This window comes from Chironomus tepperi, unplaced genomic scaffold, assembly GCF_022539635.2.
Source record: "Chironomus tepperi strain 1889 unplaced genomic scaffold, CSIRO-AGI_Ctep_v1 contig_445, whole genome shotgun sequence".
Taxonomy (NCBI): domain Eukaryota; kingdom Metazoa; phylum Arthropoda; class Insecta; order Diptera; family Chironomidae; genus Chironomus; species Chironomus tepperi.
In genome coordinates this window covers 3,725,809-3,749,408 of record NW_027226567.1, presented here as the reverse complement: position 1 = coordinate 3,749,408, position 23,600 = coordinate 3,725,809, and the positions used below count along the sequence as shown (strand labels likewise).

The window sequence follows — 23,600 nt, the reverse complement described above, 5'->3', positions numbered from 1 at the left end:
TAGAAGAGTTACATTATAAGTGAACGACCCCAATTTTTACCTACAATTTAAACTAGGAAATTGATTTAAAAATTTAATTTCAATGAATTTTTAATGGTAATGATTTTAAAATTGATATTATGAATAATAATAAAATAACGAAAATTGGATTTGAATCATAAATTATTTTTATTTTTCCATCAAAAATATTCAACATAGTTTATTATTTTCTTTCTTTTTTAGGTAGTTGTTCTTCAACAAAAAAAGAAGAAAATTTCTAATCTTTTATTTTTCTTTGTAAATTGAATTGCAATAAAATTGAAGTTATGATACATCGATCTATTAATCATGCGGAAAAATGACCGTTTTTATAGTTTTTCTTCAAGTCATGACTAGCAATGCTTTAGGTTGTCAATATCTAAAGTAGAACAACTTTTAATACAGCAAAGATTGATTTTTATTAAAAGAGATTTGAGAGTCTAGACAACTTAGAAGTTATGAAGCATAACGTAGCTGCTAGGAAGGTTTCGCACGTCTAATGAAAATTAATGAACTTTTGAATTGAAAAATTGTGATTATTTTGAGTATGGCAAAGATGCCCGATCTGCACAGATTATCCATGTCAGGCAGGTAACTGCTCCATGGCATCCAAGTGACTTCCAAATGGCAATTTTTATGTTAATTGCTCTAACAAGCTCAGAGCATGCTTTGATTACACAGAAATGCCACTACGGAACTTAAAAGTGGTCTCTTGCCTGTTAAGGTTGGCATTTTGCCTGTTAGGACTGGACATCATCTGTACAACCTAGCCACCACTCAACAGCCATGAAATATTTGTGCCGATCGGGAATTAATCTTTAAAATTTAATTTCAAGTTGGATATAAACTTCAATTTTGAGATCTAAAATATTATCAAGTTGTCAACTAGTATTGTATAGTCACAACCTAAAACTTTAGATCTCTAAGCCTCTATAATGGATTTAATAACATACTTTAGAACTTCAACAAACCTAAACGGTCATTTTAGTCAGCTTTATCTACTTTAGGAATCGTTTTTTATTGACATCGTCTGAAGATTTGAGTTTTTGATTTGCTTCCAACTCACCATTTGTTGTTACGTTTGTATGTTACGTAACGTAGGGATGAAAGGGGGTTTACATTTTTGATACGGATTCGAGTGGACAAAAAACCGTTATATCTTGTAAAGGGCAAGTTAATGTCCAATTGATATCAAGCTTTAACGTATTTTTTTCGACTCAGGGGAGTCCAACAAAGCATTTGGTATTGGCAGTTGGCAAAGTGCAACCAGCGATAAAGTCAGTTTTAGATGCCAACTAAGAGAGCACAGCTGATCTGTACTGCCTGCGCAGCAACTAATTAGAACAGTAATCTACAAACGTTCCCTAAAACAGTCAATTTCAGTCTATTCTGTTCAAACCAATGTTGTCCAAACTATTTTTCGCTACGGCATACCTTGGTGGTAAGCCTCGACCGAAACCACACATAACATATGGTTCATGACGTTTCTAAAACGACTTCACATAGTATGGACAAAATTAGACTAAACTTTCGATAATCTGAAATTGTGTCACACTCAATACAGTAGCAGATCTGTCAAAAAAATCTCATTTCAGATTAGTGTTGTCCAAACTTTTTTACGCCATGGCACACCTTGATGGTAAGGCTCAACCGAAATCACACATGGTATACGATTCATGGAGGAACCCAAAAAATCAGTGGTATACTTTTGAGCCGCGACAAACAGTTTGGACAACATTATTTTAGATGAACGTCATTTGCTCACGTCCCCATTAGAATCTAAACATTTAACTACTAAACAAAAAAATTCTTCGAAATTTTCTTCTAAACTAACACAAAAAATTTTCATAATTTTCAATAAAAATCTATAGGAATGTTTTCAATTATCATCAATAAAAATGCTTCTTCTCTCTCTTTGCAGCATAAAGTATGTAGTGTATAATATGAGAAGTAAAAATACATATTCAGACTAATGAACACTAGAGATATCATTACGTTAAAGGCCTTTTTTTTCATATTTTCTCTTATACGGAAGTTTTTATAAATATATTGCGTACATACTGCAAAGCACGTAATGCATTCATATCTCAAAATTTAACTTAACAACTAATTTTCTTGAATTTTTTTTTTTCTCATCCATTTAAACATATTTAATACCTACTTATGCAGTTTTTTGTTTTGTTTTAATTAAAATTACAGATTATATCATTGGCACAAATTTCATTATTATCAGGAAGAATGAAATCAGTATGTTGCGTAGATAAGCACAATACATGAGGACAGACAGAGAGTTTAAGGGACAGTAAATGAAAGTGGATGAAAATTTTTTTTCTTTGGGCACACAAAATTACGTCATTAAAGTTAATTTAATGACGGAGTCTAATCGTCAAGATATGATTGTCGTTGTCCTGAGGAGTCAATTGTTGGTGAATATGACTTGTACGTGTCAGATTTTCTCTTATGTTTTATCGTACAGAACAGCAACATGCTGATTATCAAACCAAATAGCTGAAAATAAATGCGGAAAGAAAGGAAATTAGATTTTTTTTTATTTGTTGTTTTTTACGTATAAAATGTGTTTTTATGTAATTTTTCGACTTGCTGGCAAATCTACCGTATGATAGATAAAGTTATCTGTGTGAATATTTCTTAATTACTTCTTGTTGATCCTTAATTAAGTTAAGGAAAAAGTTAGAAAACTCTTGAAATAGAATTTGTGCTTTACGCAGGGCTTTCACTACGTAATTTTTCTACGCAGGGCAACCTCTATGAAAATTCAAATTTCAAAAAACCGTTAAATTTTAATTCAAGAATATTAAGTGGAATTTCACATTTTCCAGCCTTTAATCAATATAAACACATTTTAAACGCAACTTAAGAGCAACAATTCACCTGGAAGAATGCTATAACAATCGCCACAATACCCACAACGTGCAGTTTCTGTATCAAAAGCATTTGAATGGCTTTTGAACAGCCTTGACTCCACCACAATTCTGGTCTTTGTTTTCTAGACGAAGCCAAATACAAAATATAAACCACATTTACATTAATCAAATTTAATTGAATTAATTTCACAGACTCACTTTCGGCAATCATCATCAACATCATATCCCGATCCCTCAAAGAGTTCGGGTGACATTGTATGACGTGTACGACAGCATGATTTTGGTACCCATTTTTCACGTTCCCAATGTTCAATGTGATACCAATCCTCATATGAATTAACACCACAACATTGTAGTTCCATTTGCATACGATCCCATATTGATGAAACTGATGGTGAGAACATACCGCCACGATCTGTTGCATTATAATGTTTTACAATACCGTCTTTAATATCCATTGTAACTGCACGAGCAATGCCACTACGGAACACAAATACTAAGGCACCGACAATGAATTCACTCAAAAATAGAACAATAATGAGTGAGAAGTACTGAAGGAGATTAAGAAAGATAAAGAGAATTAACAATCTAAAGCCTCAAATTAACCTCAAGAGGTTGAATGACATGACATACAATTATCAAGCAGCATCGTGACTCGAAGAATGAACCGCAACATCCAAAAAATGAGATTACAATGCTTAGACCACCGATAAGAATGAAAAGTGAATCAGCTGATAGTCCCAAATGATTTGGATATAGAGTCGCATAGCCCTGATATGATAAATGAAGCCATAATCCCATTCCTAGGAAAATACCTCCGGATAGCTGCAAAAGAGAAACACAAAAAATTATTTAGACATATTTATAATTTTTACAGAAGAATTTCAATTAACGGTACATGGATAATTTGCGTGAAGCTCTTTTATGTCCACTTGGGAGAGTGAGAGATGAGCATGTAACTTTCTATACGAAAAGTAAAATTATTTCCACAAAATTTTAGTTTTGTATGTGGAAAAATAAATTGTAATTGAGATTTAGTCAATAGCCTTCTGCACGAAAAAATGATCATGAAAATTGCCTCATTGGAATGAAATGTGCATAATTGCGAATATAAAATAGAAAATTTTTTTTATTCTGCTCAATTAAATCGACAGATGAGCAATAAAATATTATTTTTTTGTGGTTTTTTGGATGCTGTGGAGCATCAGTTTGAAGTATGAATTTATTATCATTTTTTAACGTTCTTTTTATATTCAAATTTAGAAAACCTCACAAAAGTCAAATTTTACTCTAAACATTTGTAGTGTTTTGAATCTAATTTAAAGCATTTTACCTGTAAATCCACAACGGTTTTCAAAAATTCAAATCTGAAAACCTTAGAACAGTCAAAATTATTCTAAACATTTGTAGTGTTTTCAAATTGTCAACAAAAGACATAAAAACCTAAAAATTGACTCTAAAGATGAATAATTAAGCATTTAAACAACTTCAAACCACAAAAGAACACCTGTGCATTCAATAAACTTGCAAAAACAAGAATCCAGTACAATAAAATCTTGAAATGTCACAGAAAACAAGAATTTTGCATTTGCATCTAACAAAATGATGAACATAATAGCTCTAAAAAATGCTCCAATAGGGTGTGATTACATTCAAATTACTACTCACATATAAATCTAAATGAAAGGATTGTATATTTTAATTACTTTGGAATCAAATTATCTATTCACTCTAATTAGATTTTGTTTTTTTTTTTGTGCTTATTTGATTAAAGTTAATAACAAATAACACAGTCGGGAGGGAAAATGCTTAATGATTCGACATTAAATTGAATTCGGTAATCTCGAAAATCAAAATCAATGAAAAGCGAGTAAATTACTTTGACAAAGTTAAAATCACTCCTAAAAAAAAGTAATTTTCGCTATCGTTTCCGTAAACATGCCTTGACAATTTGTCTTCTATTCATCTTCGTTAAACAGCATCCAACCACACGCTAGAGACGGTCGTGTTCAATTTAATTACAACAAGCAATTATGTGATTTTCGTTTTCTTTCCTCACTTCCGTTATCTTTGCACGCATTTTCCTCTCGTTAGTTTTTTTTTTGCTTTTTATCTCACAATTGCTTGTCTATAGATATTTCTGGGATTCATTTGGAGCATCTAAACTTAAATATTCATTTAACTAAACACAAAATCAACTTACCATGACTAAAACATTTAGACAGCAAAATGTCCGTCTTATGCTGTAAATTAAATTAAGAGAATCAATAAAAGAAGCCAAGATGTGAATCTCGGAAAGAAAAAGTAGACTTTCCGCATCATCAATCTCATCCACTCACCAAGTATATCCGCTGCTGCCCATTTTTCTTCTTTCAATTCACAAAATTCCCTATCGTCAGCTCTGCAAAACACACAGAAAATAAAAAAAATAAAAATTATTTGAGATTAAATGTTTGTGCGATGTGTGTGGGTGGCCGTGGCGCATTTTTATGGTATTAAAATATAATTTGAAAGTGCTCATAATGGGAAGTAATTGACATTTTCTCGTGGAAATCATGAGAATGGGAAAATTACAATGTAATCGACGCCTTGAGGATTTTGTTTTCATGGACAATTTTTACAGGCGGTACAGTCAGTCAACAGAGTGAAAATGATCAAATTTCAAATTATATAAAGACAAGAATTTCGCGCCTTTTTTAATTCCTCACTTAAACATTTATTTCTTTGATTCAAAGCTTAAATTCCATGTAAACTTAGCTTTGCTTGACTAAATTGATGGAAAAACATGGCAATCATTTGTTGAGCAAACTGTAATTATGAATTTCAAATCCAAAAACTCAGATTTTCGCAAAATTTGTTTGTTTACGTTTTTTGTTTACATTTTTTCAATAATCCAAAGATCCAGAATATATCAATAAATTGATTAACAGCTGATTTTACCCTATTTCTTGCGTATGTCCATCAATTTGTCAATCAATGACCATATCATCCCATAAAACTCTCTGTTCCTTTATGACCAAGTCAATAATTTGCTACATAAGTCATTCAATACCCAAAAAAAATACATTCTTCTGCCCCAAAAAGCAACCGACATCCCCTCAGAATAAGACCAAAATCCCACAGATCTCTATAAAATGCAATAAAAAAATATATAATTTTTTGCAATGTAGAGATAATGGAAAAAGCATAAATTTTCGTATTTTCCATTGCTATAAATTTTATATTTCATGTCTTCCGATATTTCTCCGTCTATTGTACTTGTGTGCGGAAAAAGAATCAACAAATCTCGATGCTTTATTTTATATTATTTTTTCACATATAAAAATGCCATATCACATGTATTAAGCATATAGCAATTGAAAGGGAAGTGAATATTTATTTAGCTAGTTCTCGTTTAGTCTATTCAATTGGACACTACACTTATAAATAATATGATGAAAAAGAAGAAGAAGAAATTTTCTATTGAATATAATAATAATCTATGCATGTATAATGAAAAAGATCTCAAGTTGAATAATGTCGTAAGTTTGATTGAACATGACATGACGATGATGAAATTTAGATCAAAAAATTGATTATTTTTCCACTCTCTGTATGATTTTGAACTTGAAGTTAGAGGTTTTCGATTGGCATGAACATGATCGGGATTTTTGTTTTGATTTGTATGCAAATATTGAGAATAAATGACAAAGTCACGCATGTTTCTAGTATAAATAATCAATCAGGTTATTCTATAGCGAAAATCGTGTATGCTATAAATATTGATGAATTGTTGTTTATATACAGCATAGTTCTATAATAAATTGGGTTTGAATGAATTTAAGTTTAGTTTTGTAGTCGAAAAATGTTGAGAAAGATTAACGGTAAGTTCAAATTCAAATTTTGAAACATTTCAAATGTTTCCGATCGAACGAAATTTTTATGAATATTGAAAATTTTAAACAAAATTTAACGGTTAATCTAATTTAAAATTTTAGAACCTCACAATTGTTTCTCAAATGTTATTTGAAGGGTATAAATTTTATATTCAAACTTCAAAACCTCACAAATGTTTCAAACCAAACTACATTTGTAAGGTTTTTAATTTTCAAAAAATAATAGTTTTAACGGAAAAATTTTGATTCAATTTTCAGAGCCTTTCAATTGTTTCCAAAAAACGACATTTGTAAGGTTTTGAAGTGTTCATTCAAAAATATAAGTCAATTCCATTTGAATTTACACCTTCAAAACCTCTCCATTCAACAATTCATCAAGTATATTTGAAGTTAAGTCGTCAATCACACCCAAATCACCAAAATTCTATCAACATCAAATGAAAAATGATCGAAACCTTGGAACCTCAAAAATAAACATCCATGAAATTGATTAAATACACATTGTTCAAAAAAAGCAAAATCAGATAAACACTATAGTACACATATGAATGCGTATGTGAACCCTTTTTACATCATTCACGATATCGGTCAATCAATGCCTTTACATCTTCAACCCTTTTTTTCATCTTGTTCCTCATATTAATCACATTTATTTGAGTATTGCCCTTAAAGGATATGTCATTGAATAATGTTCATTTGATAATAGATATAAAGTAAGTCGCATATCGCACGGCATGACAAACAAAAAGCATTAAAGGTAGGAATAAATGTCATCGAGAGATTTTCAAAGTGATATAAAAAGTCACTAACGGATGTTTTTATTAAAACAGAAAATGATATTCTAACATCACAATCAAAAGCAATTTAGTTATCATGGATATGCCACTATGCCGCTTACTTTATTATCGCATTTCTGTCTCCCCTAACCGTCTGTATTGTGTGCATTTTTTTTTTTTTTTTTTTTTTTTATGGACTTTTTTGCGAGTGATTATTATTGTTATTACTGTGAATATATTTCGTGTATATGGGTCGCGGGATGGATAGGAGGTTGAGTGCTTGTGCACTTTGTCTGTTATACAGCCAGATGATGTTTTAAGAACAACATCCAGGTCATTAAAATATTGATATTTTTGGATGAAAAACATTAAAAATTTAAGTCAAAACCCAAAATGTCCATTAACTTTTTTGGCCTCTTTTTCCTTCACATCAGTCACTAAAAAATCAACAAGCTATTGCCATGAAAATTCTAAAATACATTCATTAGCAGTTCCCCCCAACTGGATTCCGTTATTTTGATTATTTTGCAAATTATTATGTGTAAACATCTGATAAGTAGGTAAATCACATGGTGTCTGCGACTGTAAATTTCTTTTTAATGAATAAGAAGCTCAGATTTTACGTTCGAATAATTATTGTGAGAATTTGAACTCAGTAAGCTTACTTTTTTTGGATTGTGAGAATCAATAAACATCGAAGATAGCTTTTGAGTGAAAATTCAACATTCGTGATGTACTCTTCATCTGATGATTTAATACAGATTGCGTATAATGTGAATGAAGATTACTAACATTAGGTAATTAGACGAAGAGGTAGGTAAGTTATGCATTAAAGCTTTAAAAGATTATGTTTGATGAGATTCGACAATATTGTTTGAATTTTGAAGTTAAGTTAGACTTTGTTTGGGATAGTCGAGTAAAATCGATGAATCACAGTCGAAGTCTGCCTTGAACTAAGTGGGTTTCTTAAGATGTGGACAATAAAGCAAATCTCAAAATTGAATCAAACTCTACATGAAGTCAAGTCGAGATTTCCATACAAAACCCAAGTTGACATCAAGCTCTGTCTTAAAGTTGATATCTGTGCGACTGAGCTATAAATATCCTAGAACAAGGTTCTTCAAACTACAATTTATCCTTTAACAAAATGCAATCATGGATATTTGAGGTATTTGGGAAGCAGTAATAGGTGTTGCGATCCCGTAGTCTGACTCCAAGATATACTTTGGAGGCCATACTGTCTAAAGGCTGACATTTCAACAGTCAAGATATGTTTGTTAACCCTTACAACCAAGTATCCCCGAGCCCAACATTTACAACGAATACAACAGAGTACAAACTGGACTGCAATCTTGAATATTAAACCATATGAAGGCATAATTGCCAGTGCAAGAATAAAGCAACTTCAACAGATCAGTCTATTCATAGAAATCTATAATCCACTAGATTTGTAAACACCTGAGTTCGATTCCCACCAGAAGACAATTTCTCAATCATTACATTGTATGGAGTTGCTATGACAAGCATTCAAGCTATGCTGATAATATCAAACAAAGCAATTCCTCAAGAATATAATTAAAATTCCAAACTTTTCATCATCTTTGTTCCTGCATTCGTCATAAAACCAACAAAAGATTCTTTACTTTTATCACAATTAATAATCAACACGACCAATTAATTAATTCATCATGATGTGCAGCCACGAGAAAATTAAAAAACTTTATTTTCTCCGAAAACTATGTCAACTAGGTCAATCAACGACACTAAAAAGCGCTTAGATCATCAAACAACACAAAACTATATCAAGTTCTACATTTTCACATGCATTTCTCGCTGTGCTGTTATCAGCATTGTCATTCGACATTTCAATAACGATTAAAATTTATGCTTGTTGCATTTTTTTTATTTTCATTTCTCAATGACCTTTTATTATTATTATAGTTCTGTTTTCCACCCGTAATGTTCGCAACTTTTATTTTTAGCACCCATAAATTACGGAATCAGCACAAAAATATGGAAAAGTTTTTTTTTTCGGTATTCGCAAGCAGAAAACTCGCAGGGAGTCCATAAAAAAAAAGCTTCAGAATTATCATCTTTGTTTGGCTGTAAGTAGGAAGAGAGATGACAGAAAAAGGAACGAATTTTTCATGGTCACGTAGCTGACAACATCAAATCATGCCTTGTGAATAAAACCTTGCAAATTCTAAAAACGTCATGATGTCGTTTATTATGATTTATTTATATTTATATATTTTTTTGTGAATTTACAGCATTTGGATATAGGAATGACGAAGAATATTGTATAAATTTAATTCAAATTCACATGGTGGGGTCATCAAAATTAATTGAAAATGTCTATTCTAAAATGGAAAAAACAGAAAAAGTGTGATTTGGATGAAAGGTTATTTTGGATGCAAGTTGGGGCTTGAAGCGCATTTGATTGTGAATTATGAATCCTTGTTTGTGCCGCAATACACCTTAGTGATAGGCGACAATCATAACCACACACACATACGGTTCATGGCATTTCCAAAACAAATTTGGCTGCACACTTGTGTGTCGAGGGACATATGTTGCCCACAAAGGTCGAAAGGACGATTGAAATTTGTATGAAATTATATACTTCACAATTGTCAGCAGAAAAAATTAAATGTTATTTTTTATCTGGTTTTTAACGAACTGGAAAGCAAACTCATGTCGGAACTAAGGAATAAGATCACAAACTTAATGAAAATGGCCAAAGATCACGTGAGTCATCCAAAGAACTCATGGAAGGAAGCTGTCGATCAACTGAACTAAGTCAAATTATTCAATTTCGAAAATTAACGGTTTTTAGATTTTTAAAATTCAACAATTTCAGCATTTCCGAGTACTTAGCTTTAGTGAGGATCGAACCTTCGTTTTTAAATATTTGATTGTTTAAATCTAGATTTAAGAATCCAACTTCCTTAACCACTTGTCTACCGACGACTTGTTCTTGCATTGACAGACCTAATTACATATTGTCCATTATTCCATACCTAACTCTGATCCAATAAAGCCTTAATATACTTGAGAAAACCATTTCAAACTTTCAAAGTTCCACAAATGCCCCTTCACATTAACCATTATAGTTCCTTTCCTACCAATTATCATTTCATTCATTTCCTCCAAAAATAATCCGGACTTAATTAAAGAAGAAAATTTAACACAACATTATCCAGAATTACACTTTTTTATCTTGACCCCAATCGATTTATTATAATAGTAATATGTACATTAACATGATTCAACTTTCTATTGTACATATTATGTATATCAAATTTTATATCGGATAATGGATATAATTGTAGTTGACTTTGATTGATCGATTTATTCACAATAAAATTCATAAACAACAAATTGGTGCGACTGTATGTAAAGATTTCAGTTTATGAAGATTTGGAGCACGTGGTTGATTTATGTGGAAGTTAAGAATTATATTTTTTGAAAGTCAACTTTAAAAAGTTGATCTGAATCAGAGTTAGGGATTTGCATGTTTGTGGCCATTAGTGGATGTCAGCGTCGTCAAGTCTGGCTATATCGAGTTACGTATATGAACTGTGATATGCCATTTTTAGGAAAAGGTCAGTATCCAAGGTATGGTCAAGTCATTTAGCATTAGGTTCTATAACATGAAACATGGGTTCGATTCCCAACACAGATAACACATATTGATATCGGGTTTTAGAGCATATAAGGAATATCAAGAAGAATTGTAAGTTCGATTCTCATTCAAAGAGTAGATCGTATAACCAGTAGTATCCCGGGCAGCACAATTCGGCGAATCGAATTTCTCACCATAAATATGGGTCGAAATCAGCCGTCACGATGCCATCAGGGCAATATCGCTTATTCGCGACATTTATATGATAAAATTGCAATGTCTTTTCGAAACCAATGTGCTGCTGATCGGCTCCCATGTCTATATTAACCATATCGTGCAAAGAACGTGTTTACAAGAGCTGAGTTGGTTGAGATCAACGCTTACGAGCATGCTCATCTAGTATATCTAGGGAAAGTAAGCTCCAAAGAGCATGCTCTTTGCCCGTGTGGGGAACTTTTGTATGTAAATCTAAACTAAAGTGTAATACATGCATTCCTAAATATAATACACACTAGCTAGTCTTTTAAGTATCAAAATGTCCAAAAAACCGTGTACATTTTGACAGGCATTCAATACAAATCATAAATAAATTGAGAGCACTCGTTTATAAAATTAAGCACACTACTAGATATAAATTTTTACAGGAACAAGAAATATTATTAAACCAAAAAATTTCAATTAACACATTTAATCCTCAAGCATTCCCAATAATAATAATTTCACACGTTATTCGGCTAGAAAATCCATCAATTAGGAAATGCGAAATCTTTCACCAATCACAGCTATAACGTGTCAATTAACACATTTAAGTCAATAAATCTCAAACAATGTCTATCGTCGATGATTCATTCGTGCTGGCCTTGACTATATTCTTATCATCGGTCAAAGTGAAAAATAAATCATGTTGCTTCAACTCGTGTGCGAGCGTCAACCACAATAAATTTAAAATTTAAATTGTGAACATCAGAAAAAGATAAGGTTTTTTTACTTCTGAATAATAAAGAGTCTGAGCATCGTACATACGTGATATCATTGTTTAAAATAAGATTATTTAAATCATATAAGACAAAATCGGAAATTCAGGGTTGATGACATTGGTGTCTGGGATGGCTGGGGATTGGCTTAGATGGATATTTACAGGAATCTGGTCTTTAATATGCAATCGGGTAATATCAAGGTAGAATACTCTAACAGCCAATAAGCATCACCACCTAAGTGAGCGTTCTCATGAGTATACTCAACCAATATAATCTAGAATGCTCAATTTTTTGGATAGAGTAGCTCAAAGTCAACTATAAAATATCAAAGTAAGTCAGGCATTGCATCATGCATTTCTTGTTGTTTTAGGTTGAGTAATCTCTACAGCAAGTGCTCAGTAAGAATTTAGAATAGTCCGAGTGCTTCAATATAATTAAGATCAGTCAATCCCGAACAGTACAAAAATGTTATTCGATCAAAAATCCAGTTCCAGGTCAACGTGACTTTTACATACTACCGGACTTTGTTTATAATCAGAACCATGCCAGTCAGCCTAGTCAAGAAGTTTGAAACGATTAACCAGGTTGCACTTTTCTGGGATAACTTCTTAGATATTCCAGATCAGAGTTGATAGAACTTCACTTTTGGAAGCTCTTTCTCTAGTGTCCGGACTACACTGAAATCTTAGCAGTACGATTTGATCTCTAGAGCATCCGCCACTATTGATATGACTTGATGTTGCCCTAATAGAACTTTGATGGCTTATTTTGGCCCATTTTAAAGCAAAAAATGCTTTATTGGACTTCTAGAATCGCTTTTTTGACTTTGTAGAGTCCAAACTCTCCAAAACTCCTTCATTTCTGTCCTAAATACTAATTCAGTAACCTCAAACACCAAGAATGATCCAGATACTACTTGACTAGTTAGATCTAGAATCAACTACAATCAAATTATGCCTAACTCAACCGGCAAACAATCCAGATAACAACACTGAATAAAATTATGTATTTCCATATTCTTCTTCATGGAGATGATTTTATTTTTTCATACAGTTTGCAGAAAAAAAACTGACTATGTAAGTAGAATTGAGAAACCTTTTGTGTGTAAATAAAAAAAAACATGCTGTGGGAAGTGCTTTACAAAGCAGAAGAAGCACATGCAGAAAGAGAATACACAAAGCAAAGAGAGAGAGAGAGAATTAAGCATATTGATTGCAGTCCGCAAAAAAAAAATCACAGTGTGTAAATTCATCCATAGTAAGAAGAAGGCTGAAAGTCACACGCATACAGCAATAAACAGTCAGTCAGCTTTCCTTCCTCCGCTTTGTAGTCCATAACAATAAAGAAATTTATGACTGAATATTGCCAAAGCCACAAATGAATAAAAACAACAACAACAAAAATGGACTAGCTGACGATGATGATGACAAATTTAAAGAATTTCGTATGCGATATTTAGGTCAGATACAAGAGATAGAAAGAGAAGAAGCAGGTAAATGGGGGAAGGTTGAAAGTACGTGATTGAAATGGGGACATAGTTGATTGCATTGCTTTAAAACAAGAAAGTAAGCAGGTGAAATTTTATTTATTTTTATGCATGCATGTTCAATATTTTGAAACTGGACAAAGGCAATATCCAGTTCCGAGGAAAACAATTTTTATGCTTTTTTTGTCGATTAGGAAATTTCCTGTGATTCATGTCGTAAAACTTGTCGTCACTTTCATTTCCCAAATGAACTCGCTGATTTTATTTTTTTTGGGCTATATTTACATTTCGTAAGAGTTCATTGGAACATGTGGATGTGGGTGAAGAAAACGAAGAAAAATTGAATGTTTTTTAATGAAAGAAACAAAGCGAAAATTCTTGACCCGCCGAAAATGTTCAGCATTGTACAAAAATACTATTGACAGTTGATATTGTTCAGATATATTTCAGTATGCAGAGTTGGATATTGATACACATTCTTGATCGTCGGAATTCTGATCAAACTGTGGTTAGGTAGCATACTAACTTATACAACTATATGTTCCTAATAATGCTTCATCCCGAGCAACACAAAAAAAGAATGCTCCGCTAAAGCTCTTTTACTAATATCCAAATGGAAGCTGCCTCCGTTAAGCATCCATAGGGCTGGCAAATTTAGACTTGTAACATGGCGTAGGACGGTAATTAAGGAATACCAGTTGGATGTCAAAGCTGAGAATTTGTACAAGCTTTGTGATACAGCCAGCAGCAGAGTCAGGTGGAAAGCATTTTATAGCCACCTAGACTCTAATTCAGAGCATGGTTCCAGTAAGTAAGTTAGTAAGTCAGCGAAGCATTAAAAGTTCCATAACCTTCATCATATGTCGCTCGGGTCCTATCTCATTTAATTAAGTACGTGCAATCACAATCAGGTAATAAAATTGAAAGTTTATTTCCGAGAAGTCAGCAATTATGTAAATATAGAAAATAATTAACCTTTCTCTGACCTTAGTAATTATTAAAATTGAATCAAATGAGTGTTATTGCTACATAAACTATCATGGAAGTGTCAATTTGCGAATCATTCTGATGCTAAATTTATGAGATAACCTTATGATCGTCAGCTTTTTAGCAAATAGGGTAATTAAAGTAATCAAGTGATGTTTATTTATTTAAATTGTTAGACTGAATCATTTTTGAGTCATTTTTGATTTGTGGATGTATTATAATCAGAAATTGACAAACGGTAGCTAGAGATAAGGCTGGTTTTAGGCGATATCTGAGGAAGTTCATGAATCACAAATGATCTGTACGGCCAGCAACGTAAGGAAGAATTTTAACTAAAACTGAGGAACTGTACAATGGTTTTGAAGTCCTAAACTTGACTAACACTAATCAAGCCTTCGAATTAATACTCATCTCTGTCTGAGTCAAGTTTGAGTCCTATTTAGAAAGTCCAATTGTGACAAATTTCATTATTCATCATCAAATTGTGCCTGACTTGATTAAATATTATCTCTAAGTACACGACACTTTTATGACTAAAACATGAATCAACATTAACCCTGCATCCTTATCTAACACTGTTCTTTAGAAACTCAATATTATCTAACAAAACAAACTGCACTTGATCAAACAAAACAGCACCAACAATGAGATCATTCCCCTCAAAATCAACTCTGTTGTTTATTCGATTAGCAAGAATTATTAATTTCTTGTCGGCAAACAGCAAAAAGTGATCTGAAAATAATCCAGTGAGATCATCATCATCTCAAATGAATTTTTTCAATTGATCTTCGCCCATTTCCTCACTTCTGTTCAATGCTAAATTTTTGTTTTATATGTTTGATGCTGATCGTAAATAACAAAAAGAGATTGACGAAAAGTAGTTGTTCTAATATTTTCTCTTCTGTGATCTAGCATTAGAAATCTCTAAGCTTTATAACGGTTTATAATATTTACACAAAAACATTCACTTCTGTCTCTTTCACATCTTATTCCTCATTCTTTTATTCACAATTATTCGTTCTTTCACATCATTAAATTCTTTATTTTGTTGGCTGATGGCGCGGAGCTATGGTATTAAGCACTTTCAAATGAGTGAAGTAGATGGGAATCACTTCATACCTGATTAAAGAATTCCACAATTTTCTCTAATGCGTCTCTTCTTATTTTATTTGCTTTTGTTCCTCAAACATAAGAAACTTCTTTACTCTTTTTTTGTCAATATACTCTTTTTACACATGAATTTATTTCCTGTACATTGTTAATGTTATTCACTTCAATTGTTCCACGACGTCTTCTTCTTGATTTTGATTAAGAATAATCCACTTAGCACATCGCTTTTACATTCAATGAATTTTTGCAATGAGAATAAAAAAAAAATATTAATTTAAACTAATTCAATTGCTTTCTCATGTGAACCGTGAAGACGACAGACAGATATACATAAAAAAGTCAATTCTTTTAATCCAGATATGCGAGCATCACCTCACATCACATTAACAAAAAAAATAATAATTTAAATAAATAAATAAACGATAGCGACAACGTGAATGCTCACATAAGAAATTTTTTATATGAATGAGCTTTGAAGTCTAAATGAGTACTGATCTGCTCTGTCCACTTTTTTTTCATTTTTTTTGATGAATAGAAGAAAATTCAAACAGAAAAAAATTGTGAGAAAGAAATTTAAATTGAAAAAAATGAAATAAAAACTTTAAATTTCTCACACTCAATCGCTCTCTCGCTTTTATGTGTATCTATATCTCTCTGTTGATACTTTTTTTTTCTTTATGTGTTGCTGTATGCACATAGTTTATTTTTATTATATCAAGGCTCGGCTGTGTGGTGTTATGCTTCATCTGATAACTCTGTTTTTTAGCTTAATTTATGCTATTGTGCATGCAGTTTGATGACGTATTGCTACAGTTTGGAGTACACTCTCTATTTTAATATAAAGTAACTACTGCTGGCAATTCATTAATCACTTTATGTCATCGATGATAGCTAAAAATTAAATTTTTCTGACGATAATTTATTTTATTCAATTTATTATTATTCAGAATGATTGATTATGCAGTTCCAAATCTGAAAAATGATATTAAAATATCTGTAAAACTTAATTATACTCACAAATTTGCAAAATTAGGTTGAATTTGATAAAATTTTGCAAAATAATTTTTTTTTTCTGTTTTGAGGGTAAATCATACACTTGCAAATTTTTAATACATTTTTCAAAATCCAGTTATGCGTTAAATTTTTAGTATATTTAATTCTTAATCGAATTATTGGAATTTTTGTTATTTAAATCAGATTAAACCATCTCCTGTACGTTGTAAGTGACCGGCCAATTAAAGCTAGTCAAAATATGTATTTACTGCTTATTTTGATGAAATTTCATAATGATATGAGTAAACACGAACTATTCTTTTCATTTCGGCAGTAATTTAAGTCTCAAGGCAACGATAGAAAGCAGTCAACCCCAGTTCAATGTCATTTTGAACATTTCTTGTGTAAAAATAGGAACTAAACTCAGTTCCTGTTATTTGTCATTTTCTTGTACTTTCTTTTAATGTTATAGGCAGTTCAGAAGGTTATTGACTAGTAGGTCTAGTCCCGATCGGCACATATTGAAATGTTGCCACCACGGCGACGACTCGATCGTATACTTAAAGCCAAGTGGCTGCCACTTGGCAAATTCGGTTGTTTTCGCCAAGTGGCAGCCACTTGGCTTTAAGTATACGACCGAGTCGTCGCCGTGGTGTCAACATTTCAATTTGTGCCGATCGGGAGTATGATTATGAAATAAACTGATATTTGCTATTAAACTTATAGGTTATGTAGTTATGTTAATGCATTGGAGTAAAGTTTTTTGAAATTTGAAGCACGAATCTTTATTTCAAGATAGGGCGCCTATCTATCCTCATCAGATGCGCCTACTGCATCAATATCAAACAAGTCTCAATTGTTGATCTTGTTCAAAAAAAATATAAATTTAATTCTCTTTTCTTCTCCTATATTTTCTATGCTGTATCTCTCATTGTAGATATTATTTCTTCTCAATTCGCAATCGCAAGTAAATACAGGAACAACAACAACAAAAATCATTGTAAAAGAGTTTAAATGTTACATTTCGCACTTTTTTTATATTTTAAATAAATGTACTTAACTTTATGAAGCTATTCATGAATAAATTTTATATGCACGAGTGAAAAGATTCATCTTCAATTATATTCAATTATATGTAACAGCATATAAACGTTTTTAAACACATGTATTACATTACGTGAGCTGAAAATCTCGTCTTTCGATGTAATTTGTTTCAATAAATTATTAATAATAAATGAGGCATGCATTTAAGAGGTGTTTAGGAATACGATACTGAATATTGTATGATGTTGGGGATGTGACATGGGATTTAAATTTCCCACATATATACCTAATTAAAGTCATTGCATGCTTAATTTAGATTTCAAAGCACACAGACAAATATTTATTTGCAAATAAATTCTTTTGGGGGTCCTGAGTTTCGATAAATTGGACTTTAAGATGAATCATTCAAATTCTTCCTTAACGGACATTTTAAATTCAAATTTGGAAGAATTTCATTGAAATTGATCCAATTTTGAAGAGTTTTATTCAAAAATCAATCAATTATTCAAAACTAGGACCCCTTGTTCCAAACTAGATTAAAAATGTTCACTCTCACAAACCTGCTGACTATACTATGCATCAGCCAATCCATGAGATAGCCTCGAATGCTCATAAATCATCATTACGATTTGGATTACAAATTCAAAGGGTCAATTTTAAAAACACATGTGTGAATGTGATGAGATTTAAATAGTTATCGCAAATATCATACATGTGTCTAACTAATAATCTCCAAATGTTTGATGTATGATATTTACAATGGGAGTAAGAGGTTTTGTGTGGTCAAATTTGGAAAATTTTTTCTTTTATTTTGTAGATTTGCTGATTCTTTTTTTTCGGCACACAATTGTTGATATTTTTATCATTAATCATCACTTAGTCACCATTGAAATTTTTAAAATAGACTTTATTAGTAAATTGTTGTGAAATATTAGGCATAATTTCACTAATTTTCGTAATAATGATTCACTGGACTTGATTTGTGTATTATATTTTAATGTAGGAGAGGAATTTGGGAAAGCTGAAGCGAATCTGACCAAATGTCAAGTGCAGACGTGTGCAGACCTTCCTGTGGTATTTCTTGCACCACTGTTGATCGAGCGCTGCATGTAGACTTCAAATGGACTACAGCTGCAAGGTCGATGTCTGGTATTGAAAATCAAAAAATTAAGCATGCATGATCAAAATGTCCCATTTTTGATTGTCATCATTAAGAGAACCCCAGTAGACTTATAGACTCATAGAAACGTAAAATAGCAATGACTAGAGGATATTCCAACCTAATTCTAGGAAATTGTTATCAATTTTCATATTAAGTCATGGTCCACCTATCAAAAGATTACTTAATGTGACTGATAAAACCAAACCTAAGCATTCTTTGATAAGCCATTACTTCCTTATCAAAATTCATTTCCTTCCCATACAATATTATCTAATGAATCTTTTTTTTGACACATTAAGCTTTAGTCATTCAATTACATTCAGTATAATCAGTTGCTACAAATAAGCATCAAAACATTTATGCCGGTATGTAATTATTTTGTCTAACTGATTAATTTATTTTGAAATTTTGTGAATGATCGTTGCTAAAAATGTATAGCACTGCTAAAATCTCAGGCAGTGATCTTTCAGGGGTTGAGTACCGAATATAAATTTACCTTGGCTAGGAATCAGTTAATTTCTAGTCAACAAAATAGTTTTATAATCTACCGGTTTTTTCAAATTCAAATTTTAACGATTAATAAAAATTTAAATCAAAAATGCGCCGAAAATAGAATTTAAGTTCTAGAAAAATGTACTAAATACACTAAAATACCTACTTAATTCAAAAAAATATTCATAAACGTATAAATCAGCAAGTACTTAACCCCTGAAAGATAACAAATTTGTTATTGAGAAATATTACATGAAATACAACACTAAATAAGAATAGCATCGAGTACTTAATTAGTTGAGCAAGCAGTATTAGATGTGCCAAATTTAGTTGACAATTTACAACAGAATGGAAAGCATCAAAAAAGTAAGAAAAATTAAAATACCTACTTGAATTTCATAATATGTTGTTTATGTTTTGTTCCAAAATCTCTTATAGCCAAAAACAATAACTCTTTCCTTCAATATTGATGACACCTGCATTGTTCTTAATGATGAACCGCCTCGGACAAACAGTTTTAATGGCACAATTGTCGATTTGACAGAAGATTCAGACAAGGATGAAGATATCTGTATAATAGAGAAAGAAGCACCGGTGATTCCCAAAACTAATACACAGACAGCAAAGGCGATCAAGACAATAGAATTTAATATGAGTGTTGGTAGCTGTGTGACGAAATCAGAAAAACCAAAGGAATCGTTCTATGTAAAGCCACATGATTTTAACAATAATCCCTGCAAAGATGAACAGCCAACATGCTCAAAAAGGCTCAGTATAGATCACCTCCTTGACACTCAAAAAGATTTATATGACAATACTGAGGACTTTATTTGTTCGTTGTGTCTTAACTTTGTTTTCAAAGGTTGTGGTGTTGCATTGAAGGCATGCATGCATACTTTTTGTCGTCAATGCCTTGTTAAAGCTATTCATAATAAGCATGATGAAATGACTGGATCTGTAAAGTGTCCATTCGAAGCAGAAATCTGTGATAACGATTTAAATGAAAAGGAGATAAAGGAACTGCTTGGTGCAAGTTATGAAGTTTTTCAAGAACAAATTAAGTACAATGTTGAGCAATTTTTGGAAAATGAGGCACGGAAGAAAGAAGAATCCAGGTCAGAGTCTTTAATTCCAGCATTACTCGGTATGGATCTTGATTTTATACCAAATATGAAGCCGTTTGAGTGTCAAGTATGCTTTGATCAGGTTTGTTGACTTTTTTCTAAAATTGGATTTCCAATACTAATTCTAATTATAATCCAGGTCGAAGTTGGCAATGGAATAACACTGCACAACTGCCTGCATGAATTTTGCAAAGACTGCTTAAGTGGACAAATTGAAGCTGCTGAGGAGTTTGAAGTAAAATGTCCACTACATGACATGTCCTGCAAGGAATATTTGAAGGAACGAGAAGTCAAAGCTCTTGTATCGGTTGAAATTTTTGATAAGCATCTGCAAAAGGCATTAAAAGTTGCTGAACATGGAAATGAACTTGCATTTCACTGCCGCACTCCTGATTGTCCCATTTTTATGGAAATTGCAGATGAAGTTACAAGTTTTCAATGTCCAACATGCAAAAAAGTTAATTGCATTAAATGCAAAGCAATTCATGAAGGCAAAACGTGTTTGGATTATCAGGAAGAGATAAATCCACAAATGAAGACTGATCGTCTGCACAGTGAAAATTTCCAATCTGAAGATGCAATTAAACAATTGATTGCTACAAATCAAGCTATGTACTGTCCAAAATGCAATATTCCTGTGATGAAAGTTAGTGGCTGTGATTTCATTTCCTGTTGTGCATGCAAACTAGGTAACATTCTGATTTTTCTAAACTTTTACATCTCTAACTAATTTTCTTTTATACTTTAAGGAATATGCTGGGTTACCAAGAAGCCGCGAAATGACTTACAAAAAGCTGACGGAACTATTATTCAAGGTTGTAGATGTAAAGCAGCTCCGACATTTAAACCATGTCATCCAAATTGTGGAAACTGCCATTAAATTGATTTTTATATGCATTATGTATTCATATACTCAAGTTTTTATGATCCATAAATAAATTATACTATATTTACGTTAAGTCTGCATGTTTTTACTGTTTGGTTAGGAAGTAGGTTCTTACAATGAATGTCACTTGTTCTAGAATTTATGTCTCAGTGTAACATGTTAAGCCACGAAATAACTATATAGGGTCAAAAATATCTTCCTTATCTGTGCAGATCCAGGAATCTGCTGGATCATAAAGAAGCCGCGAAAAGACTTCACAAAAGCTGATGGCAGAATAGCTAAGGGTCTGTAAATGCCGAGAACCTTCCACAATGATACCATGTCATTCAAAATGTGGATTAAGCCATTGAATACTATACTCTAGGAAGGAAGCTGTCGATAGAGACAGTATTTCATTTGGTATTGGTAATTGTCAGACGGAAGCCAGTGAAGTGTCTTTTAATTCTGTTCCTGGAAAACTTAATAAAATAAAGCAAGCTATTTTTATGTTTTGGATTTATATTTTTATTCTTATCCATAAGATTTTAGCTGGATAAGTTAACATCATGTAAGGAATACAAATTGATACAAATTCTTCATATTTATCCTTGTTTCTGGGCCAATTCTCTAGCCTTTGCCTTTTCAATCTTAGCAATACGAGCCATTGATTTTGGTCCGAGTAAACCACCACCCCAATGACGACGGATTTCATCATAACGATCATTGTAGTTTGTCTTGATGGCTTCAACAAGCTTAGCGAGGTTAGCACGATCAGCATTATCGACATTGGTCAATGCAAGGGTTGTGCATGTCTTACGGTGAACTAATCTTCCCAAACGTGCTTTACCCTTAACAATGCAGTATGGAACTCCCATTTTACGGCAGAGGGCTGGTAAGAACAAAACCAACTGAAAAATGATAAAGTATTCATTAGTAAAGCTGTATAATACTTAATTAAAGCATTTTTGGTGAAGATTAATCAGATGTCATGTCTCTAACACGGTAAAGTGAACAATATTTGTGAGATAAAGTTCTTCAGGTGAAGAAATTCTATTTTCATCACTTTAAATCACACTTAAACATCCAGAAATGAGGCTATACTTACTTCAATTGGATCAACATCATGAGCAATGATGACTAATTGAGCTTTCTTTTGCTCAACCAATTTTGTAACTGTATTGCATCCAGCTCTCAACAATTGCTTCTTCTTTGATGGTGCTTCGTCCTTTCCGGCAACTTTAGCTTCAGCTGTCTTCTTGAGGCGTGCTGCTTTTTGGAGCTTTGTTTCTGGACGGTATTTTTCCAAAACCTTGAACAATTGAATTGCTAGAATGATACAGAAAAGTTAGTTTAATTAACACAATTATATTGTGTAAATGCTTACCTGTTTGCTTGTCGATGGCTTGAGAGAATTGGTGAATTGGTGGTGGAACCTTCAATCGCTTTTGTAAGATAGCCTTGTGGCGTTGGATACGAATGTATTTTGGCCATCTAACGAATCTTGAGAGATCACGTTTTGGCTGTACATTCTGACCGATTCCGTAGTTTTTCGGGCGTTTTTCGAAAAGTGGATTTGTTGCAGTTTTCTTTGCAACTGCTGATTTTGATAATGGTGCTGCAGCAACTTTCTTGCCAACAACCTTCTTTTTGCTTACTGGCTGAAATTAGCAAAAAACATTGGTCATTAGCATCATATAAATTGTCATTATGCCAGTATTGATTCAAATTTTAATTGAATCAACTTTAATTCATGTCCAATTTTCAAAACACATTGTTTTGAGGTTAGACGAAATTATATTTTTTTATAAAATCACTGATTTTCGCAACTTTTTGGGAAAACTTCATGATCCTTGAATTAATAGTGCACTTAGACGTCGTTTGGAACACAAACAAACCTTTTTAGTAACCATTTTCCTTATTTTTCCACGTGATTTTCGGGAATCGAAGTTTTGTCTATGAGAGACAAGAAGAGAAAGAAAGAGATATTTTAGTACTTGAACAATAACAGAATTTTCGGTACTAGATTTTTATTCGTTTTTCCTCGGAACACTCAACATCTTTCTATTTACTCAATATTATCACAGTAATCAATGTTAATATGATTAAATATCACTTAATAAAGTTAATTATTCTTCATTAGGACAGCTGTCACACAACAGTTTAGTCAATTTACGTAAAGCA

General features: G+C 32.2%; 3 protein-coding genes across 4 annotated transcripts; 1 reads left to right on the top strand and 2 right to left on the bottom strand.

The window, feature by feature from the left end:
* Nucleotides 1-182: 182 nt before the first annotated feature.
* Tsp5D (Tetraspanin 5D) lies at nucleotides 183-20,021 on the bottom strand. 2 transcript variants are annotated; one of them, XM_070650246.1, is made up of 8 exons: nucleotides 19,820-20,021; nucleotides 15,749-15,963; nucleotides 5,243-5,304; nucleotides 5,107-5,146; nucleotides 3,537-3,728; nucleotides 3,102-3,454; nucleotides 2,911-3,025; nucleotides 183-2,526 (listed from the first exon to the last, which is right to left on the bottom strand). In XM_070650246.1, the coding sequence occupies exons 3-8, from the start codon at nucleotides 5,263-5,265 to the stop codon at nucleotides 2,398-2,400; spliced, it is 852 nt and encodes a 283-aa protein (XP_070506347.1). In that variant the 5' UTR covers nucleotides 5,266-5,304; nucleotides 15,749-15,963; nucleotides 19,820-20,021; the 3' UTR covers nucleotides 183-2,397. The 2 variants fall into 2 exon arrangements, with proteins under 2 accessions (XP_070506347.1, XP_070506346.1); XM_070650245.1 differs by lacking the exon at nucleotides 19,820-20,021 and adding an exon at nucleotides 16,354-16,647.
* On the top strand, nucleotides 19,598-21,513 carry LOC139098120 (ranBP-type and C3HC4-type zinc finger-containing protein 1-like). Its single transcript, XM_070650244.1, has 4 exons — nucleotides 19,598-19,796; nucleotides 19,869-20,636; nucleotides 20,694-21,243; nucleotides 21,304-21,513. Exons 1-4 carry the CDS (start codon nucleotides 19,779-19,781, stop codon nucleotides 21,432-21,434), a joined length of 1,467 nt encoding a protein of 488 aa, XP_070506345.1. The 5' UTR covers nucleotides 19,598-19,778; the 3' UTR covers nucleotides 21,435-21,513.
* A 407-nt stretch (nucleotides 21,514-21,920) lies between these two features.
* Nucleotides 21,921-23,420, bottom strand: RpL7A (ribosomal protein L7A). Its single transcript, XM_070650411.1, has 4 exons — nucleotides 23,315-23,420; nucleotides 22,804-23,077; nucleotides 22,525-22,745; nucleotides 21,921-22,327 (listed from the first exon to the last, which is right to left on the bottom strand). The coding sequence occupies exons 1-4, from the start codon at nucleotides 23,327-23,329 to the stop codon at nucleotides 22,022-22,024; spliced, it is 816 nt and encodes a 271-aa protein (XP_070506512.1). The 5' UTR covers nucleotides 23,330-23,420; the 3' UTR covers nucleotides 21,921-22,021.
* Between the last annotated feature and the right edge of the window lie 180 nt (nucleotides 23,421-23,600).